Genomic DNA, 24258 nt, shown 5'->3' on the forward strand with positions numbered 1-24258 from the left:
ACCAAAGTGTCAGTCATTATTTGTCTCACACAAGTAACACCCCCTTCTGTTTAAATTAAGCTCTGGAGGCAGATTCTCAGTCCGTCCCATAGATCTTAACAGATCGCAGGTATCAAGGTATCATTTTATCCAGCTTCCTATGACTTACATGCCCAAATAGACTGCTTTGGAGGGTTACTTCTAGCAACAAATCCCCTGTAAACTCTTTTAATTGATGGCCCATTGCATTAACTGCGACTTTTCTTGAAACTCCCTTTAGGAAAGTTGAAGGAAGTTCTTTGCCTTTTAGAAAAGATGAGCCGAACATCTCCTTGGAAATGGCTGATTCATTACAGAGAAAATCGGAAGCTCAAAGAAGATAAAAGGTTTTATTTGCATCTGTAGCATCATAGCTTTTGGAATATGCCATCATGGTGTAGAATAACACATTAGACTAGTAACTGCTCACCTGTCAGTTACTCATTGGGTTCTGTTCTTCAAATGTGAATAGCAATGTGTTTGTATTACTGGGCTCCCAGCTTGTGACTGGTTACTACATGTCGTTCCTCAACCAGCATCACATAGGCGAGGCTGCTTAGCAAAGGATTCTTAGACTGGTCTTGCAGGCACAAAGAATAAAGGGGACTCTGTTGGAACAGAATAACTGTTCAAACCAAGTCCAGGCGCTCTGTGCTTTTTGGAGTGGCCAAACACGGATATACACCTTCCACCTGCTTGTTTTCCCTCTATCTCTACGCTTCTCTGGCTTTGTGAAGCCAGAGCTGTCAATCAAAGAAGGGATTGGGAGGTGAGGGATGGAGATAGAGGGAAAACAAGCAGGTGGGAAGGTGTAATTAAATAATTGGCCCTGCATTAATGCACTGAGCGCCTGTACTTGGTTTGAACAGTCATTCAATGATCTGCCGCAAAAGACAATCTGATGAAGAGCTAATCCCCAACAGAAGACCTCGCTTTATGAACTCAGAATTCCCTAATAACATCAAATAAAAATGGGTTATAATTGTATCACTGTAAAATCTTACATTAGAGACCAAAGTGTTATTTGACAGTTGAGAAAAGTAAATCTCAGGAATAAAAACCTTTTATTTGTCCCAATACATACAGCGGGGAAAATAAGTATTTGATATACTGCTGATTTTGCAAGTTTTCTCACCTACGAAGAATGGAGAGATGTGTAATTTTTATCGTAGGTACACTTCAAATTGTGAGGGACAGAATCTAAAAATTTTAAAAATAGAAAATCACATTGTATGAATTTTAAATAATTAAATTGCATTTTATTGCATGAAATAAATATTTGATACAATAGAAAAACAGAACTTTACCCCGAAGCCTGTTTTCAACTTCCTGACCAGGCCATTTTTTTCAATTCTGACCACTGTCACTTTATGAGGTCATAACTCTGAAACGCTTCAACGGATCCTGGTGATTCTGATACTGTTTTCTTGTGAGATATTGAACTTTAGGATTGTGGTAAAATTTCTTCGATATGACTTTATTTGTGAAAAAAAAAAAAAGGAAATTTGGCGAAAAATGTGAAAATTTTGCAATTTTCAAAGTTTTTTTTAGTTTTTATGCCCTTAAATTAGAGAGTCATATCATACAAAATAGTTGATAAATAACACTACCCACTTGTCTGCTTTACATTAGCACAATTTTGGAAACATTTTTTTTTGTTAGGAAGTTGTAAGGGTTAAAAGTTGATCAGCGATTTCTCATTTTTACAACAAAATTTGCAAAACCATTTTTTTTTAGGGACCACCTCACACTTGATTTGTTTCACAAAAATGATCTTTTTGCCCCAATTTTTTTTATTTTCCCAAGGGTAACCGGAGAAATTGGGCCCCAAAAGTTGTTGTGCAATTTGTCCTGAGTACGCGGATACCCCATATGTGGGGGTAAACCACTGTTTGGGCGCATGGCAGAGCTCGGAAGGGAAGGAGCGCCATTTGACTTTTCAGTTCAAAATTGGCTGGAATTGAGATCGAACACCATGTCGCCTTTGGAGAGCCTCTGATGTGCCTAAACAGTGGAAACCCCCCACAAGTGACACCATTTTGTAAAGTAGACCCACTAAGGAACTAATCTAGATGTGTGGTGAGCACTTTGAACCCCCAGTTATTTCACTAAAGTTTATAATGTAGAGCCGTGAAAATTAAATCATTTTTTTTTCCACAAAATGATCTTTTAGCCCCCAATTTTTTATTTTCCCAAGGGTAACAGGAGAAATTAAACCCCAAAAGTCGTTGTCCAATTTGTCGTGAGTACGCTGATACCCCATATGTGGGGGGAACCACCGTTTGGGCGCATGACAGAGCTCGGAAGGGAAGGAGCGTTTTGGAATGCAGACTTTGATGGAATGGTCTGCGGGCGTCACATTGCGTTTGAAGAGCGCCTGATGTACCTAAACAGTAGAAACCCTCCCACAAGTGACCCCATACTGGAAACTAGACCCCCCCCCAGGGAACTTATCTAGATGTGTTGTGAGAACTTTAAACCCCCAAGTGTTTCACTAAAGTTTATAACGCAGAGCAGTGAAAATAAAAAAATATTTTATTTTCCACAAAAATAATTTTTTAGCCCCCAAATTTATATTTTCATAAGGGTAACATTAGAAATTGGACTGCAAAAGTTGTTGTCCAATTAGTCCTGAGTACGAAGATACCCCATATGTGTGGGTAAACCACTGTTCAGGCGCACGGCAGAGCTCGGAAGGGAAGGAGCACAGTTTTTACTTTTTCAGCGCAGAATTGGCTGCAATTGAGATTGGACGCCATGTCGCATTTGCAGAGCCCCTTATGTGCCTAAACAGTGGAAACCACCCAATTCTAACTCCAACCCTAACCCCAACACACCCCTAACCCTAATCCCAACCATAACCCTGACCACACCCCTGACGACACCCCTAACCCTGACACACCCCTAATCCCAACCCTAACCCCAACCGTAAACATAATCCAAACCCTAACTCCAACTTTAGCCCCAACACTAACCCTAACTTTAGCCCGAACCCTAACCCTAATGGGAAAATGGAAATGAATACTTTTTTTAATTTTATTATTTTTCCCTAACTAAGGGGGTGATAAAGGGGGGGTTTGATTTACTATTTATAGCAGGTTTTTATGTTTGGCAGCTGCACAAAGCTTTTTATTGCAAAAACAACTTGCATCACCACATTTTGAGAGCTATAATTTATCCGTATTTTGGTCCACAGAGTCATGTGAGGGTTTGTTTTTTGCGGGACGAGTTGATGTTTCTATTGGTACCATTTTCGGGCACATGACATTTTTTGATCGCTTTTTATTCTGATTTTTGGGAGACAGAACGAACAAAAACCAGCATTTCCTGAATTTCTTTGGGGGGGGGGGGGGGGGGGCATTTATACCGTCCCGCGTGTGGTAAAATTGATAATGTAGTCTTATTCTTCAGGTTAGTACCATTACAGCGATACCTCATTTATATCATATTTTTTTATGTTTTGGCGCTTTTACACAATAAAAATTATTTTATATAAAAAAAAATTTTTGCATCGCTTTATTCTGAGAGCTATAACTTTTATTATTTTTCTGCTGATGACGCTGTATCGCGGCTTTTTTATTGCGATTTATCGCACTTTTTGTTTTGCAGCATGATAAAGCATTGTGTTTTGCCTCGTGTTTTTTTTTTTTTTTTTTTTTTAGTGTTCACTGAAGGGGTTAACTAGTGGGACAGTTTTATAGAGCGGGTCTTTATGGACGCGGCGATGCCAAATGTGTACTTTTATATTTTTATTTATTTACATAAATGGATTTATTGGAAAATATTTCGTTTTTCTTTATTTGGGTATTTTTTTTTTTTTTTTTACTTTATAACATTGTCCCAGGTTGGGACATTACTATATAAAGTCAGATCGCTGATTTGACACTTTGCATAGCACTGTGTGTCAGATCAGTGATCTGACTGGCCGTGCAGGAGGCTTGCCGGCGCTTGCTCTCAGCAGGTGCCGGCAAGCCACCTCGGTGAAGGATCCGGAAGGAGCCCCGCGGCCATTTTGGATCCGGGGTCTCCATGGAGACCACCGGAACAATGCGATTGCATCACGTTGTTTTGGTGGGAGAGCGCAGGGAGCCCCCTGCCTGCGCGATTGTTCTCTGTGCCGCCGATCATGGGCATTGCTGCAGGGTGTCAGCTGTCACATACAGCTGACAACCGCACGTGATCTCCGCGGTGCTCACCTTGAGACGGCACGATTGTGCCGCCGTACTAGTACTGTGGTTTGCGGGGCATGTCAGGAAGGGGTTAATATTTGGTACAGAAACCTTTGTTTGCAATTAGAGGTCAGACTTTTCCTGTAGTTGTTGACACAGTTTGCAGGGATTTTGGCCCACTCCTCCATATAGATCTTCTCCAAATATTACAGGTATCGGGGCTGTTGAAGCTGTTATTCCATCACATACTTTTTTTAACTGAGGCCCATATCCTGCTTATTACTATCAGATTAGTCCGAGTTCCCCGTGTCCCCTTTGTTTCTGGGTGAATCCCTGAAAAAGCAGATTTAGATGTGCCTTCAACAATGCTGTTTGTTTCAGTTAAGCAAAGACAGTTTAAAAAAAAATTAACTTTGGACTTTCTTTTTCTGACGGTCTCAGAAAAAGAAAGCCAGACACAATAATACACCAGACTCATGGGGGGAAAAAAGAAAAGATTGAGACAAGCCCTGAGCTAGTCGGGAATGGGGGCACAGATTTGGTGTTAACCAGCTTTACCCTCACTTGAACAACAAGTGCTTTAGAAGAGACAACACTTCACCTTCACATGGTTGGATTTAGGTCTGCACCTATATGGTCATTGTCATCTTCATTGATTAATTTGTCTGATGATGTTTTCCCCTTTTTTCTAGGACTGAAGTTCTCTCTCAAGCAAAGATGACTCTACTGAAATCTTACCAACAGTCTAACATTATTGAAATCCTGCCTTATCACCAATGTGACTCCAGATCTAAGGAACCATCCGATGATCTTGCATGTCTCCTGAACCTCCAGTATCAGCATATCCATTCTAGACTTGCTGTCTATTTGACAGGTATTATTATTGAGCTTTGTAATTGCCCCGACACATCTCTGCATATTTTGTAAGCATCATTTAATCATTGAAAGGTTTTATGCTTTTACCATGCACAGTTATTTTCTCTAGCAATTCCATGAAAGGCTGGTGGGCATTACAGCTTACTAGGGCAGAACATATATGGAGTTTGTTCTCTGTGTTTGAGAGGGTTTTCTCCGAGAAAGTTTCTACCCACACAAAACCCGTAAGTGTCGGTTATTAAATGTTTGATATCAATTTATTTATACTTGACCTCAAAATGTCCTGCTAAAAAGTGCATGAAGATTAGGTTGTTTGCAATAATAGGGATTGGTCCAGAAATGGACTAATGGACCAAGTGAAGTGGAAGCTAGACAATGAATAATCAATAAGAGTACAACTGAAATTTTTTTTTTTTTTTTTTAAATGCCAAGAATGTATTTTTATAACACACGGCAATATAAACTGTGTTTTCATGCAGGCACCAACTCTACCCTTACTGACGTGTATGAGCAGAATGGAGTCCTTGTGTATGATGTGGACACTTTCCTAAGAAAAATTCAGAAAGTAGATTCACAGCTTCAGACTTTATATCGGTGAGGAAGCTTTGCACATATGTATACACTTGGTTGGGAAAGGTTGATAATGCATACACATGCTAAAAGATTTTTATTGAATATTTTACACAAATATATAGAACAACCTTCATGTCTGTATAAAGGGAAATGCTTGCCCTGACAATACCCATTAGCTGCTACTTACCAAGTAATAAGCCACAATCTGATATTTTTCTTGAGCACAAATGGGAATGTATCTTGGGATAAGGGAACACAATTAAAAAACGGACATTTCCCATTTCCAAAGAATTTCTTTCTCGTCTCTGTTACTGGCTAATAGACCAGGTAGAGATTGGAGAAATTACCCTGTGTCTTACTAGATCCAACACATTAGGCATCATTCAGTTGACCTTAATGTTGGGGACATTTTGGCATCAATGCTGCAGGTTACCACAGGTTCCTGAGTAAATGGTATTGGAGAGATCCATGATGCTGTTACTTTGGGATGGTAGATTATTAAGCAGACAATGACTTCTCGCTGTACTACAGATGCTAAAAGGTTAATTCTCGTTTCCTTAAAAGATAGCATCTCCGCATCATGAAGCATTCTCAGCAGTCTGGTGAACATTGAATTAGTCCTTTTCAGATTTCATGCTGATTACATCTAAAATCATTCAAATGGAAAATTCTAGGAATTAAACTGGTTGGTCATTCTGTTGTTAGTGCAGTTTTCCTCACAATATGACCAGCACTTCTGTCCATACAATGGCAGCTGTTGGAGGAACATGTGACCAAACCTGTCCATCATCCTTGTCCAATAGAAAAGCTGTTTTACAATTGGAGGAGACTGATGGACAGGTCTGATCAGGTTCCTCCACCAGCAGCCATTGTATGCACAGAAGTGATGATCAGTTTCTTCTGCCAAAAATGACTTATCCATGGTACCCGATATATCCAGTCTGACAATTTGAACATTTTTCATTGGTTGTAACAGGTACAAATGTTGCTGAAAGGCTTTACATAATGGAAATAATTTTTCATGTTTGTCCCTTCAATTACCCAAGTTGGAATATTGAGAGATTTTGAACTCCTGTTTGCATTGGGATCAACTTTCGTTAAGTAGATAGTTGCAAAAAAAGGAACAAAAAACTTAAGATGACAAACTGTGCAAAAAATCCTGCAGAATGATACTCATTAAACATACTGATCCAACCATCAGTTATTAAACTGTGCACAGAATCAAGAAGTGTTAAACTAATTTTTTGATAAAAAGATGTAATTTTATTAAGACATACAGAACAAAAACAATAAAACAATGCCTCAAAACCATTGGAAAATTATACACAGGCAGGTAGACGTGAGGACAATTCTATTAGTGGCAGGGAACACCTAGCAATACGTATAGTTTTAACCCCTTCGCGACATGCGCCGTACATGTACTGCGCATGTCGCATCCCCTGCTTTGATGTGCGCTCCGGCGGTGAGCGCACATCAAAGTCGCGACATGTCAGCTGTTTTGAACAGCTGACATGTGCGCGCAATAGCGGCGGGTGAAATCGCTATTCACCCGCCGCTATTAACCTGTTAAATGCCGCTGTCAAACTCAGACAGCGGCATTTAACTACCGCATCCGGCCGGGCGGCCGGATATGACGTCATCGCCGACCCCCGTCACATGATCGGGGGTCGGCGATGAGTCAGGAAGGTAACCATAGAGGTCCTTGAGACCTCTATGGTTACTGATCGCCGGTGGCTGTGAGCGCCCCCCTGTGGTCGGCGCTCACAGCACACCTGCATTTGAGCTACATAACAGCGATCTGATGATCGCTGTTATGTAGCAGAGCCGATCGGGCTGTGCCTGCTTCTAGCCTCCCATGGAGGCTATAGAAGCATGGCAAAAGTGGGAAAAAAAAGTTTTTAAAAATGTGAAAAAAATATTAAAAATATAAAAGTTTAAATCACCCCCCTTTCGCCCCATCCTAAATAAAACAATAAAAAAAAAACAAAACCTACACATATTTGGTATAGCCGCGTTCAGAATCGCCCTATCTATCAATTAAAAAAAAGCATTAACCTGATCGCTAAACAGCGTAGCGAGAAAAAAATCCGAAACGCCAGAATTACGTTTTTTTGGTCGCCGCGACATTGCGTTAAAATGCAATAACGGGCGATCAAAAGAACATATCTGCGCCAAAATGGTATCATTAAAAATGCCAGCTCAGCACGCAAAAAATAAGCCCTCACCCGACCCCAGATCACGAAAAATGGAGACGTTACGGGTATTGGAAAATGGCACTTTTTTTTTTTTTTTTTTTTAAGCAAAGTTTGGAATTTTTTTTCACCACTTGGATAAAAAATAACCTGGTCATGTTAGGTGTCTATGAACTCGTAATGACCTAGAGAATCATAATGGCAGGTCAGTTTTAGCATTTAGTGAACCTAGCAAAATAGCCAAGCAAAAAACCAGTGTGGGATTGCACTTTTTTTGCAATTTCACCGCACTTGGAATTTTTTTCCCGTTTTCTAGTACACGACATGCTAAAACCAATGATGTCGTTCAAAAGTACAACTCGTCCCGCAAAAAATAAGCCCTCACATGGCCATATTGACAGAAAAATAAAAAAGTTATGGCTCTGGGAAGGAGGGGAGCGAAAAACGAAAACACAAAAACGAAAAAGGGCCGCGACTTGAAGGGGTTAATAATTTATTACTTGTTTACGCTAAGCAGAGCATGCTAAGAAAATATCTTGATTTAGATTAGTTGCTTAATAATAGTATTACCTGTTTAAATTAATAATATAAATATCACAAGCAAAATTTTCCTGTTAATCTAGTGCTGAGCTTGAAACAATCCAATTAGAACCCATAGTCCAAGGCAATCACGATTTCAGCTGACCATATGTTGTACTAAATAAACCCGCTGTTAGTTTTGCATATAAGATGAGTATTTAAATCATTGTTCAGCTGATTCCTAAGTGCTGCCCTCGATCACAGCCACCCTACACGGAACCAAAATGTAAGGGAAAAACAAATCTAAATAACTGCAAACGTCATTCAGTGGGCTAATTGGTCCCACAGTTTAAGCATACCGACATTATATACCTCATAAATGATGGATACAAATAAATCTAATGAGCCAGACGGCAATCCAAAGTAATGCTTAAGACTATGGAGATAGTATAAACTGACACGGCATAACAATATATCCGCATCACTGCACCTATAGGTACAAACCGAGTAAAACTCCTGCAGCTACGGGCACCAGGCTATGGGAATATTAAAGTTGACACGGCTTTTAAAAAATGCACCTGCACCGTTACAGCTATAGGCGTCAGCCAGATAAAGCTCCTGCCGCTACAGGTACAAGGCTGAAAGTCATGTGAGCCAACACCGCTTGAAAACACACCTGCACCATTGCAGCTACGGGCACAGGCCAGCTGAAGATCCTGCAACCCTACAGACTATGCCATGCATGTAGCAACGGTAACTAACAAAAGACGTGAAAAACCTGTGGTATACGTATTACCTGACAATAAGGTGTTCACCGCTTACAGCCACTCGTAGCACGCCACTCACTGCCTGGAAACCCCGACGCGCGTTTCGCGTTAGCTTCCTCTTGGGGGTGTGTCTATAGTGAGGCGTCACAGAGCTTTATAGCAACCCTTAACCAATGAACAAGACCTAAACAAAGTTAGAAATCTCTGACCGCTTGAAGCATAATAGCGACAAGCCCTCCATATCTGCGGTATCTGCGCATTATAGCAGTATTACCAAGATTTAATCTACATGTGCACATAACAGTGATGATGAGTATAAACATAATATCGGTAAGTATTTCCACATCAGCGGAATATTTTTAACAGAAATATGTATAGAGGTAATGTTCACACAAAATGTAAATATACACCAACCGTGGTTTACATTAATTGATATATAAAGTGCAAAGTGCATTAGTACTCACACTAATAAGTGCAACTAACTAGGACATGGAAAACACCACATTGTAAAAACCTTGCGGTCCCTTTGATAATATCCAATAAATATCTATAAAAAACCGCATCTATCAATCTCGCAATATTTAATAGAAAAACTATGCATCAACAACCAAATCAATATCAATTATTAAAATGCTAAACTATGTATTTTAAATAGTGAGAATATCCGACGATGTGACCACATAGTCAGAATATACCCCACAGTGTATTAAAATGTATGGTGCACTCTAAACAAATAAAAATGAATCAATAGATGACAATTATATTCAATATAACGAAAAAACCACAATTACAGTGAATATTGATCAAATGCCATGAGGAGCAGCAAGTGGGCCCACCTGCAGGTTGGGACCACCAGCCAACACCTACAATGATGCAAGTGACCCCATAATACTAAAGTAAAAAGTGACCATATGTATATGGAACACCTTATTGTCAGGTAATACGTATACCACAGGTTTTTCACGTCTTTTGTTAGTTACCGTTGCTACATGCATGGCATAGTCTGTAGGGTTGCAGGATCTTCAGCTGGCCTGTGCCCGTAGCTGCAATGGTGCAGGTGTGTTTTCAAGCGGTGTTGGCTCACATGACTTTCAGCCTTGTACCTGTAGCGGCAGGAGCTTTATCTGGCTGACGCCTATAGCTGTAACGGTGCAGGTGCATTTTTTAAAAGCCGTGTCAACTTTAATATTCCCATAGCCTGGTGCCCGTAGCTGCAGGAGTTTTACTCGGTTTGTACCTATAGGTGCAGTGATGCGGATATATTGTTATGCCGTGTCAGTTTATACTATCTCCATAGTCTTAAGCATTACTTTGGATTGCCGTCTGGCTCATTAGATTTATTTGTATCCATCATTTATGAGGTATATAATGTCGGTATGCTTAAACTGTGGGACCAATTAGCCCACTGAATGACGTTTGCAGTTATTTAGATTTGTTTTTCCCTTACATTTTGGTTCCGTGTAGGGTGGCTGTGATCGAGGGCAGCACTTAGGAATCAGCTGAACAATGATTTAAATACTCATCTTATATGCAAAACTAACAGCGGGTTTATTTAGTACAACATATGGTCAGCTGAAATCGTGATTGCCTTGGACTATGGGTTCTAATTGGATTGTTTCAAGCTCAGCACTAGATTAACAGGAAAATTTTGCTTGTGATATTTATATTATTAATTTAAACAGGTAATACTATTATTAAGCAACTAATCTAAATCAAGATCTTTTCTTAGCATGCTCTGCTTAGCGTAAACAAGTAATAAATTATTAAAACTATACGTATTGCTAGGTGTTCCCTGCCACTAATAGAATTGTCCTCACGTCTACCTGCCTGTGTATAATTTTCCAATGGTTTTGAGGCATTGTTTTATTGTTTTTGTTCTGTATGTCTTAATAAAATTACATCTTTTTATCAAAAAATTAGTTTAACACTTCTTGATTCTGTGCACAGTTTAATAACTGATGGTTGGATCAGTATGTTTAATGGTTAGATAGAGTGTTTTACCCATCCCTAGTGTGTGGTAATGGGTTTGGGGCATATGTTTACAGAATGATACTCATGAAGAAAATCCTTTCCAAGTGTTAAAAGGAGCCTGTCAGCAGGATTGTGCACAGTAACCTACACACAGTTTGGTTGATGAAATCCGTCTTGTGGTGGTAGTGTAATCTTTACTTTCAGTTTTGAGTTAATGATATGCCCGTGCCCTGGGGGGAGAGGGCGTCATGGGGTGCTCTGAATACCGTATTGGGCGGGCTGCAGAGACAGCGGGTGGTCACGTGTTCCCGCTCATTAGCCTCATGTAATATTCACCGTTCATCACCTCGGTGCTGAAGCCGCATATTGCATGTGCCTGCAGTCCCCCCCTATCATGGATATGCCTCCCCCATCAGGTCACTCCATATGCCCCCTGCTGTCATTCACATGGCCCCCCCTCACTCTATATGCTGGTACGTACATGATAAAATAACACACTTAACTCGCCTTCCGATGATGGCTTCCAGCTCCCCCATGGCTCTTCCTGTGTCTGTGCCGACATCTGATCATGTGATCGGCACAGCACAGTGATGTCATCACTTTGTGACCAGGTCACATGATCCGATGCCGGGAAACAGGAAGCGCAACTGAGGAGCACGGAGCCATCATCGGAAGGTGAGTTAATTGTTTATTTTATCATGTGCCTGCCAGCAGGGGGGCATATAGTGGCCAGGGGGGCCATGTGCATGCCAGCAGATGGGCATATAGAGAGGGGGGGCCATGTGCCTGCCAGCAGGGGGGCATATAGTGACCAGGGGGGCAGCGTGCCAGCACAAGGGGGCAGTGTGCCAGGATGGAGGTTATATAGATACCAGGATGAGGGACATATAATGCAAGTGTCCATCTTACAAATCATATATAAGACAGACCCCCATTTAACATAAAAAATTCACCAAATTTGGGGGTGCGTCTTATTATCTAGGTGCCTCTTATAGAGCGAAATATACGATAGATATTCACCAGTTTGGTTTCTGACAGGACACTGATTCCTCAGTGAAATGCCTCCCTAGTTTACATAATGAATATTGTATTTAATTCTCTTCTTTGGTATCCATAGATACATAAAACAAATCAGTTTGAAAATGGCATCGTCTACGCAGTAGCAGCTATCTGCAATTTTATGGCTGCTACTGCGCAGGTGCTGGCGGCGCCATCTTGCTAGAGAAAAAAAGTCTCCTCCAAAATGGCGCCACCTGTGCAGTAGCATCTATCGGATCACCGATAGATGCTACTGGACAGGTGCTGCCGGCACCATCTTAGTGGACACAATTTTTTTTTATTATTATTATTTTAATTATTTTTTTTCTCTAGCAAGATGGCGCCTATGCAGTAGCAGCTATTGGATTGCTGATAGCTGCTACTGTGCGGCCAGCGCCATTTTCAAACTGATTTTTTTTTTTTTATGAATCCATGGATACCATCAAAGAAAATAATAAAATACATATTATAGCTGCAATCATGCTGCAGCTCAGGTGCCTGCTTGCAGAAGGTGATTATATATATATATATATATATATATCAAGCCACACCCAGTCCACAGAGCCCCGCCCACTCCGCATAGCCACAGGGAACGGTTGTGACACAGCTTGTCCTCACATATATTGCACACACAGCTCTGCTGCAAGGACCCTCTGATCCCATGAATATGGGGTTATTATACTTACCCCGGTGATCTGATATAAGCCTCTGCTCTTTGACATGAGCTGACACTTCTACTCCAGCACAGCCCTGCGCAGGTCTGACTCCTCCTCCCAAGCATGTGACTGGTCATATGGTCGTGACATCATCACAGGTCTTTAGCTGCCCAGGATCTCGCATCTAACGAGAGTTTAGTCAGGTAAGAGAGGAAAAAAGCAACAGGTGGCGTGGGGCGATGACATCCTTTCTAGCAGCAGTGACTACCCCCCTCTCTGGAGTTTCACTCTGTCTGCCACTGCTCGCCTCCGCCAATGTGCTGATTGGGACATAAAGCCTGGACCCTGGATTGGATCTGGGCACCAGCTGCTGGCCTGGCAGGAAGGAGGAAAGAAGAAACCCATCACACACCGGCGAGACCCGAGCTGTCAGTCTGCGCTGGAAAAGATCAGTGACATGAACACCAACATCATGTACGCTAGCAGGAAGAGGCGCAAAGCTGTGCAGAAGGCTCAAGTCACACCCGTGCCCTGCTGCGGGTCCCCGCGGGCCTAATAGGGGTTAACAGGAATGACCTGAGAGCAGCGGAGGCCACTGCTGGCATGGAGTGGACGGGGCAGTGCTGGCATGGAGAGGACGGGGCAGCGCTGTCTGCCCGGTGACACTGCCTGCCACTGTGTGTATATAAAAGTTGTGTTGCAGAATAATGCTGTGTATAAAGGAGGAGCAAGAGGAATAAGACCCCTTAACTGCCGCCATTATTTGTTGTAACCAGTGTTAGTTAATGCACCCAGGCAACGCCGCACTCTTCAGCCAATGTGTGTATGTATGTATGTGTATGTATGTATGTATGTGTGTGTATGTATGTGTGTGTATATGTGTGTGTATATATATATATATATATATATATATATATATATATATATATAATATATTTTGTATGTGTATGTATATTTTAAGAAATGAAGGTCAGTCAGAAAAATTGGGCAAGCTTTGAAAGTGTCCCCAAATGCAGTGGCAAAGTACATCAAGCGCTACAAAGAAACTGACTCACATGAGGACTGTCCCAGGAAAGGAAGACCAAGAGTCACCTCTGCTTCTGAGGATGTTTATCCAAGTCACCAGCCTCAGAAATCGCAGTTTAACAGCAGCTCAGATTAGAGACCAGGTCAATGCCAAACAGAGTTCTAGCAGCAAACACATATCTACAACAACTGTTAAGAGGAGACTTTGTGCAGCAGGCCTTCATGGTAAAATAGCTGCTAGGAAACCACTGCTAAGGAAAGGCAACAAGCAGAAGAGACTTGTTTTGGATAAAGAACACAAGGAATGGACATTAGACCAGTGGAAATCTGTGCTTTGGTCTGATGAGTCCAAATTTGAGATCTTTGGTTCCAACCACTGTGTCTTTGTGCGACGCAGAAAAGGTGAACAGATGGACTCTACATGCCTGGTTCCCACCGTGAAGCATGGAGGAGGAGGTGTGATGGTGTGGGGGTGTTTTGCTGGTGACACTATTGGGGATTTATTCAAAATTGAAGGCATACTGAACCAGCATGGCTACCACAGCATCTTGCAGTGTCATGCTATTCCATCCGGTTTGCGTTTAGTTGGACCATCATTTATTTTTCAACAGGACAATGACCCCAAACACACCTCCAGGCTGTGTAAGGGCTATTTGACCAAGAAGGTGAGTGATGGGGTACTACGCCAGATGACCCGGCCTCCACAGTCACCAGACCTGAACCCAATCGAGATGGTTTGGGGTGAGCTGGACGGCAGAGTGAAGGCAAAAGGGCCAACAAGTGCTAAGCATCTCTAGGAACACCTTCAAGATTGTTGGAAGACCGTTCCCGGTGACTACCTCTTGAAGCTCATCAAGAGAATTCCAAGAGTGTGCAAAGCAGTCATCAAAGCAAAAGGTGGCTACTTTGAAGAACCTAGAATATAAGACATAATTTCAGTTGTTTCACACTTTTTTGTTAAGTATATAATTCCACATGTGTCAATTCATAGTTTTGATGCCTTCAGTGTGAATGTACAATTTTCATAGTCATGAAAATACAGAAAAATCTTTAAATGAGAAGGTGTGTCCAAACTTTTGGTCTGTACTGTGTATTTATATATGTACAGTATGTATGTATGTATGTATGTGTGTGTCCCGCCCTGGGACACGAGCATATCATTAACTAAAAACTGAAAATATAGATTAAACAACCACCACAAGACGGATTTCATCAACCAAGGTATCATTTTAATCAGTATAACGTCGCCGACTTGACACTGTAGATTACTCAGCACATTCCTGCTGACAGGTTCCCTTAAACTTACTCCTGATCACTTCTATTTTGATAGGTAGATGGCTGGGGTTTACAGTAGTAACCTATTCCGCTGCAATCAGACATTAGGAGGGTGAATGGATGATCTTCTCATTCATATATAGATTTCTTTCTACATTTCTAAGTTTTTTTTTTTTTATAACAATATAAGTGAAAGTTGTATAAAGGGAAGGATGGAGTTTCTATACTTCAGATCTAACATTTTAATTGTTTTTTTTTTTTTTACCTTTTAGGTCTTGATGCATGAGAAAATAAACTTGAATCGGACTTGAGATTAATATGCTTTGTATAAATAAGCAAAACCAACATACTTGTTGGTTCTGGGCATAGGAAGGAGTGTGGTAGATGTATGCACTCTTGTTTTTGTTGTATTCACAAATTCTTCACAACTCATACTGATGTGCAGAAACTATAAAGGTGTACAGGGATAAGATTATCAGTATAGTACACAGTTAATGCATATCTATAGTAGTACACAATATTGCTCAACACTACCATTGAAAGCCATGTCTTTTTATTGTTTTTCTGGTTTTTTTTCCCCCAATTTTTAATTATTTTTAACATAACTAAATTATTCTTGTTTTTAGCTAATATAGTATCCCAATCGTTGTTTTGCAAAATATTTATAAACCAAAATATTGATGTATTTCTCAGTTTAAATACCTCTATATTCTGTCCTTGAATCTCTGTATATTATTGTATGCCCAACATTAAGCTATTGCAAACCGCTTACAGACCAGGCAACAATGTATTATAATGTATGTTACAAATCAATACTTGTACATTGATCTCTATTAATGAAATATTTAGTTTTATTTTTCCTATTTTTAAAGGTGTCCGCTTGATCATGGGGATGTAGTAGATTTTGTGTATATATGTGTATATATATAAAGGTATATAGTCCTGGGGCTCTTTCCTTGATACTGTCTTTCTTTTTTCTATGGAAAATGTACAGGAAATATAACAGATCACCTTGTTGAGCTGTTTGAAAGAGTCTTTGTAACAATTTTTTAAATAGTGTTCTGTTTCATGTTAGTATTAAAGGCATATTCATCATTATAATTTTGTTTTTTACCAAAAGTGCTTTTAACAGGTTTCAAGTCTGATTTTTAGATATGTTTAGTTGATAATACAGATTGTTCTGTATTGTCCGTTCAATGTTTAATTTACATTTAATAAAAATATTTGCAATCTATTACTCAAATGTTTTGCTACTAGGTGTTGTTGGTGGATGACAGTGAATTGCAGTTACTCCTGGTATAATTCTTTTAAGATGGCTTATAAACCCACGATATCGCCCGAACATGGCAGGAGCTCCATCTGCTGCCACCGAAATAATGTTTGTAAATGGAATCTATTTTTCCTTTAAAAAAAAAAAAAAATCACTCAGGACATTAAATATTGATTCGCCTTTAATGTCTGTCTCCAAAGTATTCACGAATAGCAGCTCTTCATGGATTTCTTCGTCCATAACAAATCGAACATAAGCCAATAATGCTTCATTACCAGGTAAAGTTGACTCGTCCAGTTGAATAGAAAAATGAGTTGTTTGCTGATAATTACACGAGAAGCTTTCAATATCAGAGCTCATTTCATCAATACATCTTTGTACAGTGTTGTTACTCAAAGGAATTCTTTTGAGTATGTCAAATGGAGGTTTGTGCAGAACAGTTTTTAAAACCTCTTCATCGGAGAACACTTAATTTTACCTGCTGTTGGTGTGTGGTTTTCCAGATTTCGCTATAAGCAATGAGACATCGTTACTTTGAGACGTTGAAGCGAACATACTGTGCACGGTGGGTCTCTTTTCATATTTTTCCGTCAATGTTTAAAAATATTTTAAATCTTTACCTATTTTATCAGGATGACAACTTCTTAGGGGTCATTCCATATCAAGTGATCCAAATATGAATATTTTTTTTTTACCTCCCGTCTTTAGATTTTTTTTATTTTTTTGTTTTTATGAAGTACAACTTTAGTTAATTACAAATTAAAAGTTTAGAATTTTTTTTCTTCATCAGTTAATTAATTACAGATTTCTAAAGTTTCATAAAAGCGCGGATTTTGGCCTGGTATGGCTTTACATTTTTTATCATATCTCGGGCTAGAATTAAGATAGAGGTGGGAGAGGCATCATTTTTCTCAGAACGGTACCGGCTTTCATTTGATATGTCACAAGACTATGTTTCTTTATATTTTGTTTTGGAGAAATCAAATTCAAAATTTTGATGCGCAATTGTAAACAAACGTATGTTTTAAAATTGTGAAAGCATGCATGTGTGTTACTTGTGTTCATGTTTATATTTGTACGGGGTTTCAACTTGGGACCTATCAAATTTTTTTTTTTTTTTTTAAGCCTTGAATCATCTGATTTTGTTTGTGAGTTTCTTCCTTTTTTCTTTTCAAATTACAACTTATTGTGTTCAACATTTATATGCAACAATAAAGAAACACAAAAAACAAATACTGAAGTGCCAGAATAAATACATCTTAGGCTATGTGCACATGTTTCGGATTTTGCTGCGGATCTGCAGCTGCGGCTATGGAAAACAGAAACCGCTGTGCCCATGCTGCGGAAAACCGTGCGGAAACGCTGCGGTTTACAATCCGCAGCATGTCAATTCTTTGTGCGGATTCCGCTGCGGTTTACACCTGCTCCATAATAAAAATCCGCAGTAAACCCGCAGGTAAAACGCAGTGCCTTTTACCTGCGGATTTATCAAATCCGCTGCGGAAAAATCCGCAGACCTCAAGAATACGTGGGCACATAGCCTTAATCATCATAACACAACTTGTTCAATGCATTCAGGTTGAAAATGCTGAGCAAGCCAAAAGAAAAAAGATGATCATATCCTCAAGTGTGATTTTCTAAATACAGTCTCATCCTAATTATGTTAAAAAACAGATTAAAAGAACCAATATTTTTACCACCTATTTATACATGGAATAATTTTTTTCTATTATATCACTAAACATGTCACTTATGAAGTGTTTAAGAATAGTGCAGTAGTTAAATCCTCGTTTTATAAAATATGAACTAATCAATAGTAGGTTTTTACACTGGCCTTTTATCAATGTGTCCCTTCTAGTGGGTGAAGTGTCATCTTGTCCATAAGCGCTCACTAGCAATGGCCATTTCCTTTTGTGTCAGAGTATGTACGGCTGTCATGGTGTTCGGCTCCACCTGAGTTAATATCTGATTTTTGTTAACTTTTAAAATGTCTGGTTTTCTTGGATACACAAAGGATGGCGCTGGACCAGAAGGTGCAGAAAAGTCACTTTTACGTCTTCATTTTCACTATCTTTGGAGAGTACAGAAGCCGCCACCAGCGCCAATCATATTCACAGGTCACATAACCAGTTATGCCATCCATTGCCAATCTTGTGCCGCCTTCTACCACTTCATGGACTTCGCCGTCTATGCTGAATGAAAAAATCCTTGTTTTTATTAGTTTCACTACATGGAATTAACCCCCTTAATGACCGCTGATACGCCTTTCAACGGCGGCAGTTAAGGGTACTTAAACCACAGCGCCGTTAATTAACGGCGCTGTGGAAAAAGTGAATAGCGCCCCCCAGAGTCAGATTTTCTCTGGGGTCTCGGTTGCCGGGGGTAGCTGAGACCCCAGAGAACATGATTCAGGGGTTTTTTACCGACCCCCGAGTTGCAATCGCCAGTAATTAACCGTTTACCGGCGATCGCAAAAAAAAAAAAAACGCGATCTCCCTTTTAATTTCTTTGTCCTCCGATGTGATCGCACATCAGAGGACAGAGAAATGGGGTCCCCGATAGCCCCCCTGTCTCCCCCGGTGCTCCTCGTGGCTCCCGATGGGCGCCGCCATCTTCCGGCAAAAAAAAAATGGCGGGCCCATGCGCAGTGCGCCCGCCGGCCGGCACCCAGAGGATCTTTGGGGTCTCAGCTGCCGGGGGTAGCCGAGACCCCAAAGAACATGATCGGGGTCTGTTCTTACCGACCCGTTTTGCGATCGCCGGTAATTAACTGTTTACCGGCAGTCGCAAAAAAAAAAAAAGCGATCGGTCATTCTCTGTCCTCTGATGTGATCACACATCAGAGGACAGAGAAATAGGGGGATTCAGGGACCCTGCTATACTTACCGGTGTCCCTGGGTCCTCCTGCGTCCCCTCCTGCCCGCTGGCTTCTTCCTATGGAAAGAAAATGGCGGGCGCATGCGCAGTGCGCCCGCTCTCTGCTGCCATCGGCCGGCAGGAGAGAGGAGTTGGGGCTAAAATTAGGGTTCGGGTTGGGGCTAAATTTAGGGTTGGGGCTAAATTTAGGGCTAGGGTTAGGCTTCTTTCACACTTGCGTCTGTACGGAGCCATCGCAATGCGTCGGCCCGACGTACCGACGCACATTGTGAAAATTGTGCACAACGTGGGCAGCGGATGCAGTTTTTCAATGCATCCGCTGCCCAGTCTATGTCCTGGGGAGGAGGGGGCAGAGTTACGGCCACGCATGAGCGGAAATGGCGGACGCGACGTACAAAAAAAAGGTTACATTGAACTTTTTTGTGACGACGGTCCGCCAAAACACAACGGATCCAGTGCACGACGGACGCGACGTGTGGCCATCCGTCGGCAATACAAGTCTATGGGCAAAAAAGCATCCTGCGGGCACAATTTGCAGGATCCGTTTTTTGTCCAAAACAACGGATTGCGACGGATGCCACACGACGCAACTGTGAAAGTAGCCTTAGGGCTAGGATTAGGGTTGGGGCTAAAGCTAGGGCTAGGGTTAAATTTAGGGTTAGGGTTGGGGCTAAATTTAGGGTTAGGGCTAAAGTTAGGGTTGGGGCTAAAATTAGGGCTAGGGTTGGGGCTAAAGTTAGGGCTAGGGTTGAGGCTAAAGTTAGGGTTAGACTTGGGATTAGGGTTTGGATTAGGATTGGTATTAGGGTTAGGGTTGGCATTAGGGTTACCTTTGGGATTAGGGGTGTATTGGGATTAGGGTTAGGTTTGAGATTAGGATTAGGGGTGTGTTGGATTTAGGGTTTTGATTAGGGTTAGGGTTGAGATTAGGGTTGTTTTGGGGTTAGGGTTGTGATTATCGTTAGGGTTGTGATTAGGGTTATGGATCGGGTTGGAATTAGGGTTAGGGGTGTGTTGGGGTTAGGGTTAAGAGTCAGAATTGGGGGGGTTTCCACTGTTTAGGTACATCAGGTGGTCTCCAAACACGACAGCCAATTTTGCGCTCAAAAAGTCAAATGGTGCTCCCTCCCTTCTGAGCTCTGCCGTGCGCCCAAACAGTGGTTTGTGAAAATAAAAACTTGGGGGATAAAAAATCTTTTTTTGTGGAAAAAAAAAATATTTTTATTTTCACGATTCTGCATTATAAACTTCTGTGAAGCTCTTGGGCATTCAAAGTTCTCACCACACATCTAGATAAGTTCCTTGGGGGTCTAGTTTCCAAAATGGGGTTACTTGTGGGGGGTTTCTACTGTTTAGGTACATCAGGGGCTCTGCAAACGCAACATAACGCCCGCAGACCATTCTATCAAAGTCTGCATTCCAAAACTGCGCTCCTTCCCTTCCGAGCTCTGCCGTGCGCCCAAACAGTGGTTTACCCCCACATATGGGGTACCAGCATACTCAAGACAAATTGGACAAAAACTTTTAGGGTCTAATTTCTCCTCTTACCCTTGTGAAAATAAAAATTTGGGGACAAAAAGATCATTTTTGTAGAAAAAGTGCGATTTTTTTTTTTTTTATTTATTTATTTTTTTATTTTCACGGCTCTACGTTATAATCTTCTGTGAAGCACTTGGGGGTTCAAAGTGCTCACCACACATCTAAATAAGTTCCTTAAAGGGTCTAGTTTCCAAAATGGTGTCACTTGTGGGGGGTTTCCACTGTTTAGGCACATCAGGGGCTCTCCAAACGCGACATGGCGTCCGATCTCAATTCCAGCCAATTCTACATTGAAAAAGTAAAACGGCACTCCTTCTCTTCCAAGCTCTGCGGTGCGCCCAAACAGTGGTTTACCCCCACATATGGGGTATCGACGTACTCAGGAGAAATTGCCCAACAACTTTTGTGGTCTAATTTCTCCTGTTACCCTTGTGAAAATAAAAATTTGGGGACAAAAATATCATTTTTGTAGAAAAAATGCGATTTTTTCTTTTTATTTTCACGGCTCTACGTTATAAACTTCTGTGAAGCACTTGGGGGTTGAAAGTGCTCACCACACATCTAGATAAGTTCCTTAAGGGGTCTAGTTTCCAAAATGGTGTCACTTGTGGGGGGTTTCCACTGTTTAGGCACATCAGGGGCTCTCCAAACGCGACATGGCATCCGATCTCACTTCCGCATTGAAAAAGTCAAACGGCGCTCCTTCACTTCCAAGCTCTGCGGTGCACCCGAACAGTGGTTTACCACCACATATGGGGTATCAGCGTATTCAGGAGAAATTGCACAACAAAATTTATGGGTAAATTTCTGTTTTTACACTTGTGAAAATAAAAAAATGGTTCTGAAGTAAAATGTTTGCAAAAAAGTTAAATGTTCATTTTTTCCTTCCACATTGTTTCAGGTCCTGTGAAGCACGTAAGGGTTAATAAACTTCTTGAATGTGGTTTTGAGCAACTTGAGGGGTGCAGTTTTTAGAATGGTGTCACACTTGGTTATTTTCTATCATATAGACCCCTCAAAATGACTTTAAATGTGATGTGGTCCCTAAAAAAAAATGGTGCTGTAAAAATGAGAAATTACTGGTCAACTTTTAACCCTTAACTCCCAAAAAAAAAAAATTTGTTTCCAAAATTGTGCTGATGAAAAGTATACATGTGGGAAATGTTATTTATTAACTGTTTTTCGTGACATATCTCTGTGATTTAAGGGCATAAAAATACAAATTTTGAAAATTGCAAGATTTTTAAAATTTTGCAATATTTCCGTTTTTTTCATAAATAATCGCAAGTAATATCGAAGAAACGTTACCACTAACATGAAGTACAATATGTCACGAAAAAACAATCTCTGGAACGCTTTAACGAATCCTGCAGATTCTGAGTTATAACCTCATAAAGTGACAGTGGTCAGAATTGTAAAAATTGGCTCTGTCATTAAGTACGAAATTGGCTCTGTCACTAAGGGGTTAAAGTGTGGTATTGCCGAGTCCCTTTGATGGGTTCTACTTCCTGTAACTGATGTTTTAACAAACTCTCCTCCTGGTAGTCCTGGTTTGTACAATACATGAACTGGATGTTAAGAATATTTTTCTCCCTCCATTTGAACAGTTGCATGGGTGTTAAGATTTGGTGTGAATATGGCCTCTGAATGCAGAGCAGATGACAGGCCAGCAGCTCGAGCCTCCACTGTCTACCCCTGCTCATTCTCAGCCCTAACAAAACTTTCTTCTCTGTCCTCTCCTGCTTCTAAGCTGTAACATAATAAAATACAGTAATATCTAAAAATCATGGATTATTTGGTAAATATAGACCCCACACTGTTAGATCACAAGCTGAACAGATCTGAATTCAAGATTTTCAAATTGACACTGTAATAGTTTTATTTTTTAAAATATGATCCCATCACGATCCTAACTTGTATTTTGGTACAGATGTGGCTAGGAGCATAGCAGGCACATGTGCAGTTTTTGACATTTTGAAATTACCGTATATACTCGAGTATAAGCCGACCCCCCTCCCCCAATTTTGCAACTAAAAACTGGGAAAATTTATTGACTCAAGTATAAGCCTAGGTTGGAAAATGCAGCAGCTACCGGTAAATGTCAAAAATAAAAATAGATACCAATAAAAGTAAAATTGAGACATCAGTAGGTTAAGTGTTTTTGAATATCCAGATTGAATCAGGAGCCCCATGTAATGCTCCATACAGTTCATGATGCTCCATATAACAATGTGCCCCCTGTAATGCTCCATGCAGTTCTTTATGGCCCCATAAGATGCTCCATATAACAATGTGCCACATGTAATGCTGCTGCTGCAATAAAAAGACATACTCGCCTCTCGTCACGTGCCTGCTGCTCCTCAGCGTCCCGTCTCTCAGCAGTGACTCTTCAGGCAGAGGGCGGCTCACACTAATACGTCATCGCGCCCTCTGACCTGAATAGTCACTGCAGAGGATGTGGAAGACAGAGCAGCGGTGGAACGAGGAAAGGTGAATATAAAATACCTGCTCCCGGCTCGGTCCCTGGCTGCTTCTCCCGGACAGATGGTCTGCGGGCGCAGCTTCTTCCTCTGTTCAGCGGTCACTGGTACCGCTCATTACAGTAATGAATATGCAGCTCAACCCCTATGGGAGTGGAGTCCACATTCATTACTTTAAAGGGAACCTGTCAACCCCAAAATCGATGGTGAGGTAAGCTCACCGTCATCAGGGGCTTATCTACAGCATTCTGTAATGCTGTAGATAAGCCCCTGATGTTACCTGAAAGAGGAGAAAAAGACGTTAGATTATACTCACCCAGGGGCGGTCCCGCTGCAGTCCGGGTCCGATGTGTGTCTCAGGTCCGGTCCGGAGCCTCCGATCTTCATTTCATGACGTCTTCTTCTGGTCTTCATGCCGCGGCTGCAGCGCAGGCGTACTTTGTCTGCCCTGTTGAGGGCAATGCAAAGTACTGCAGTGCGCAGGCGCCGGGCCTCTCTGACCTGTCCTGGTGCCTGCGCACTGCAGTACTTTGCCCTCAACAGGGCAGACAAAGTATGCCTGCGCTGCAGCCGCGGCATGAAGACCAGAAGAGGACGTCATGGAGGCTCCGGACTGGATTGTGGAAACTTCACACCAGGGCTGTGGAGTCGGTAAGCCACAGTTGCGACTCCGACTCCTGGATTTTATCAGGTTCTGGCTCCGACTCCTTCATAAATGGCCAATTCGTAACAATAAATTTACTGTTGTAAAATATTAACATCGTGCTTATTCAGTTTCTCACCATCATATAAGTAATCAGACCACTTAGAGCAAAAACTATATTTATTAGAATACAATTAGAATATAGCAAATAACTTTTATAAACTTTTCTAAACTCTTGTAAGTAAATATGCAATAAACACTGTTATGCAGTTAATAAGAAGAAATCTATAAATTTGTCAGAAAAAGTATTGCCTCTGTCAGATCCTCCTTCGTGATGTCCTCAAATCTGATCTAATTATTTTGAGAGCA

The 24258-nt window shown here is 41.1% G+C and overlaps 1 protein-coding gene across 6 annotated transcripts in view; it reads left to right on the plus strand.

Moving 5' to 3' along the window:
- Positions 1 to 16382, plus strand: part of TASOR2 (transcription activation suppressor family member 2) — a 190674-nt gene extending 174292 nt beyond the window's left edge. For 5 of the 6 annotated variants that reach the window (XM_077264467.1, XM_077264464.1, XM_077264469.1 and 2 more), the window contains 4 exons: positions 260 to 365; positions 4880 to 5061; positions 5543 to 5657; positions 15353 to 16382. In XM_077264467.1, coding sequence (XP_077120582.1) covers positions 260 to 365; positions 4880 to 5061; positions 5543 to 5657; positions 15353 to 15359 — 410 coding nt within the window. In that variant the 3' untranslated portion in view covers positions 15360 to 16382. The remainder of the gene's footprint in view (positions 1 to 259; positions 366 to 4879; positions 5062 to 5542; positions 5658 to 15352) is intronic. The other variant, XM_077264470.1, reaches the window with a different exon arrangement.
- Positions 16383 to 24258: the final 7876 nt, after the last annotated feature.

This window comes from Ranitomeya variabilis, chromosome 5 (genome assembly GCF_051348905.1).
Source record: "Ranitomeya variabilis isolate aRanVar5 chromosome 5, aRanVar5.hap1, whole genome shotgun sequence".
In the NCBI taxonomy this organism is placed as follows: Eukaryota; Metazoa; Chordata; class Amphibia; order Anura; family Dendrobatidae; genus Ranitomeya; species Ranitomeya variabilis.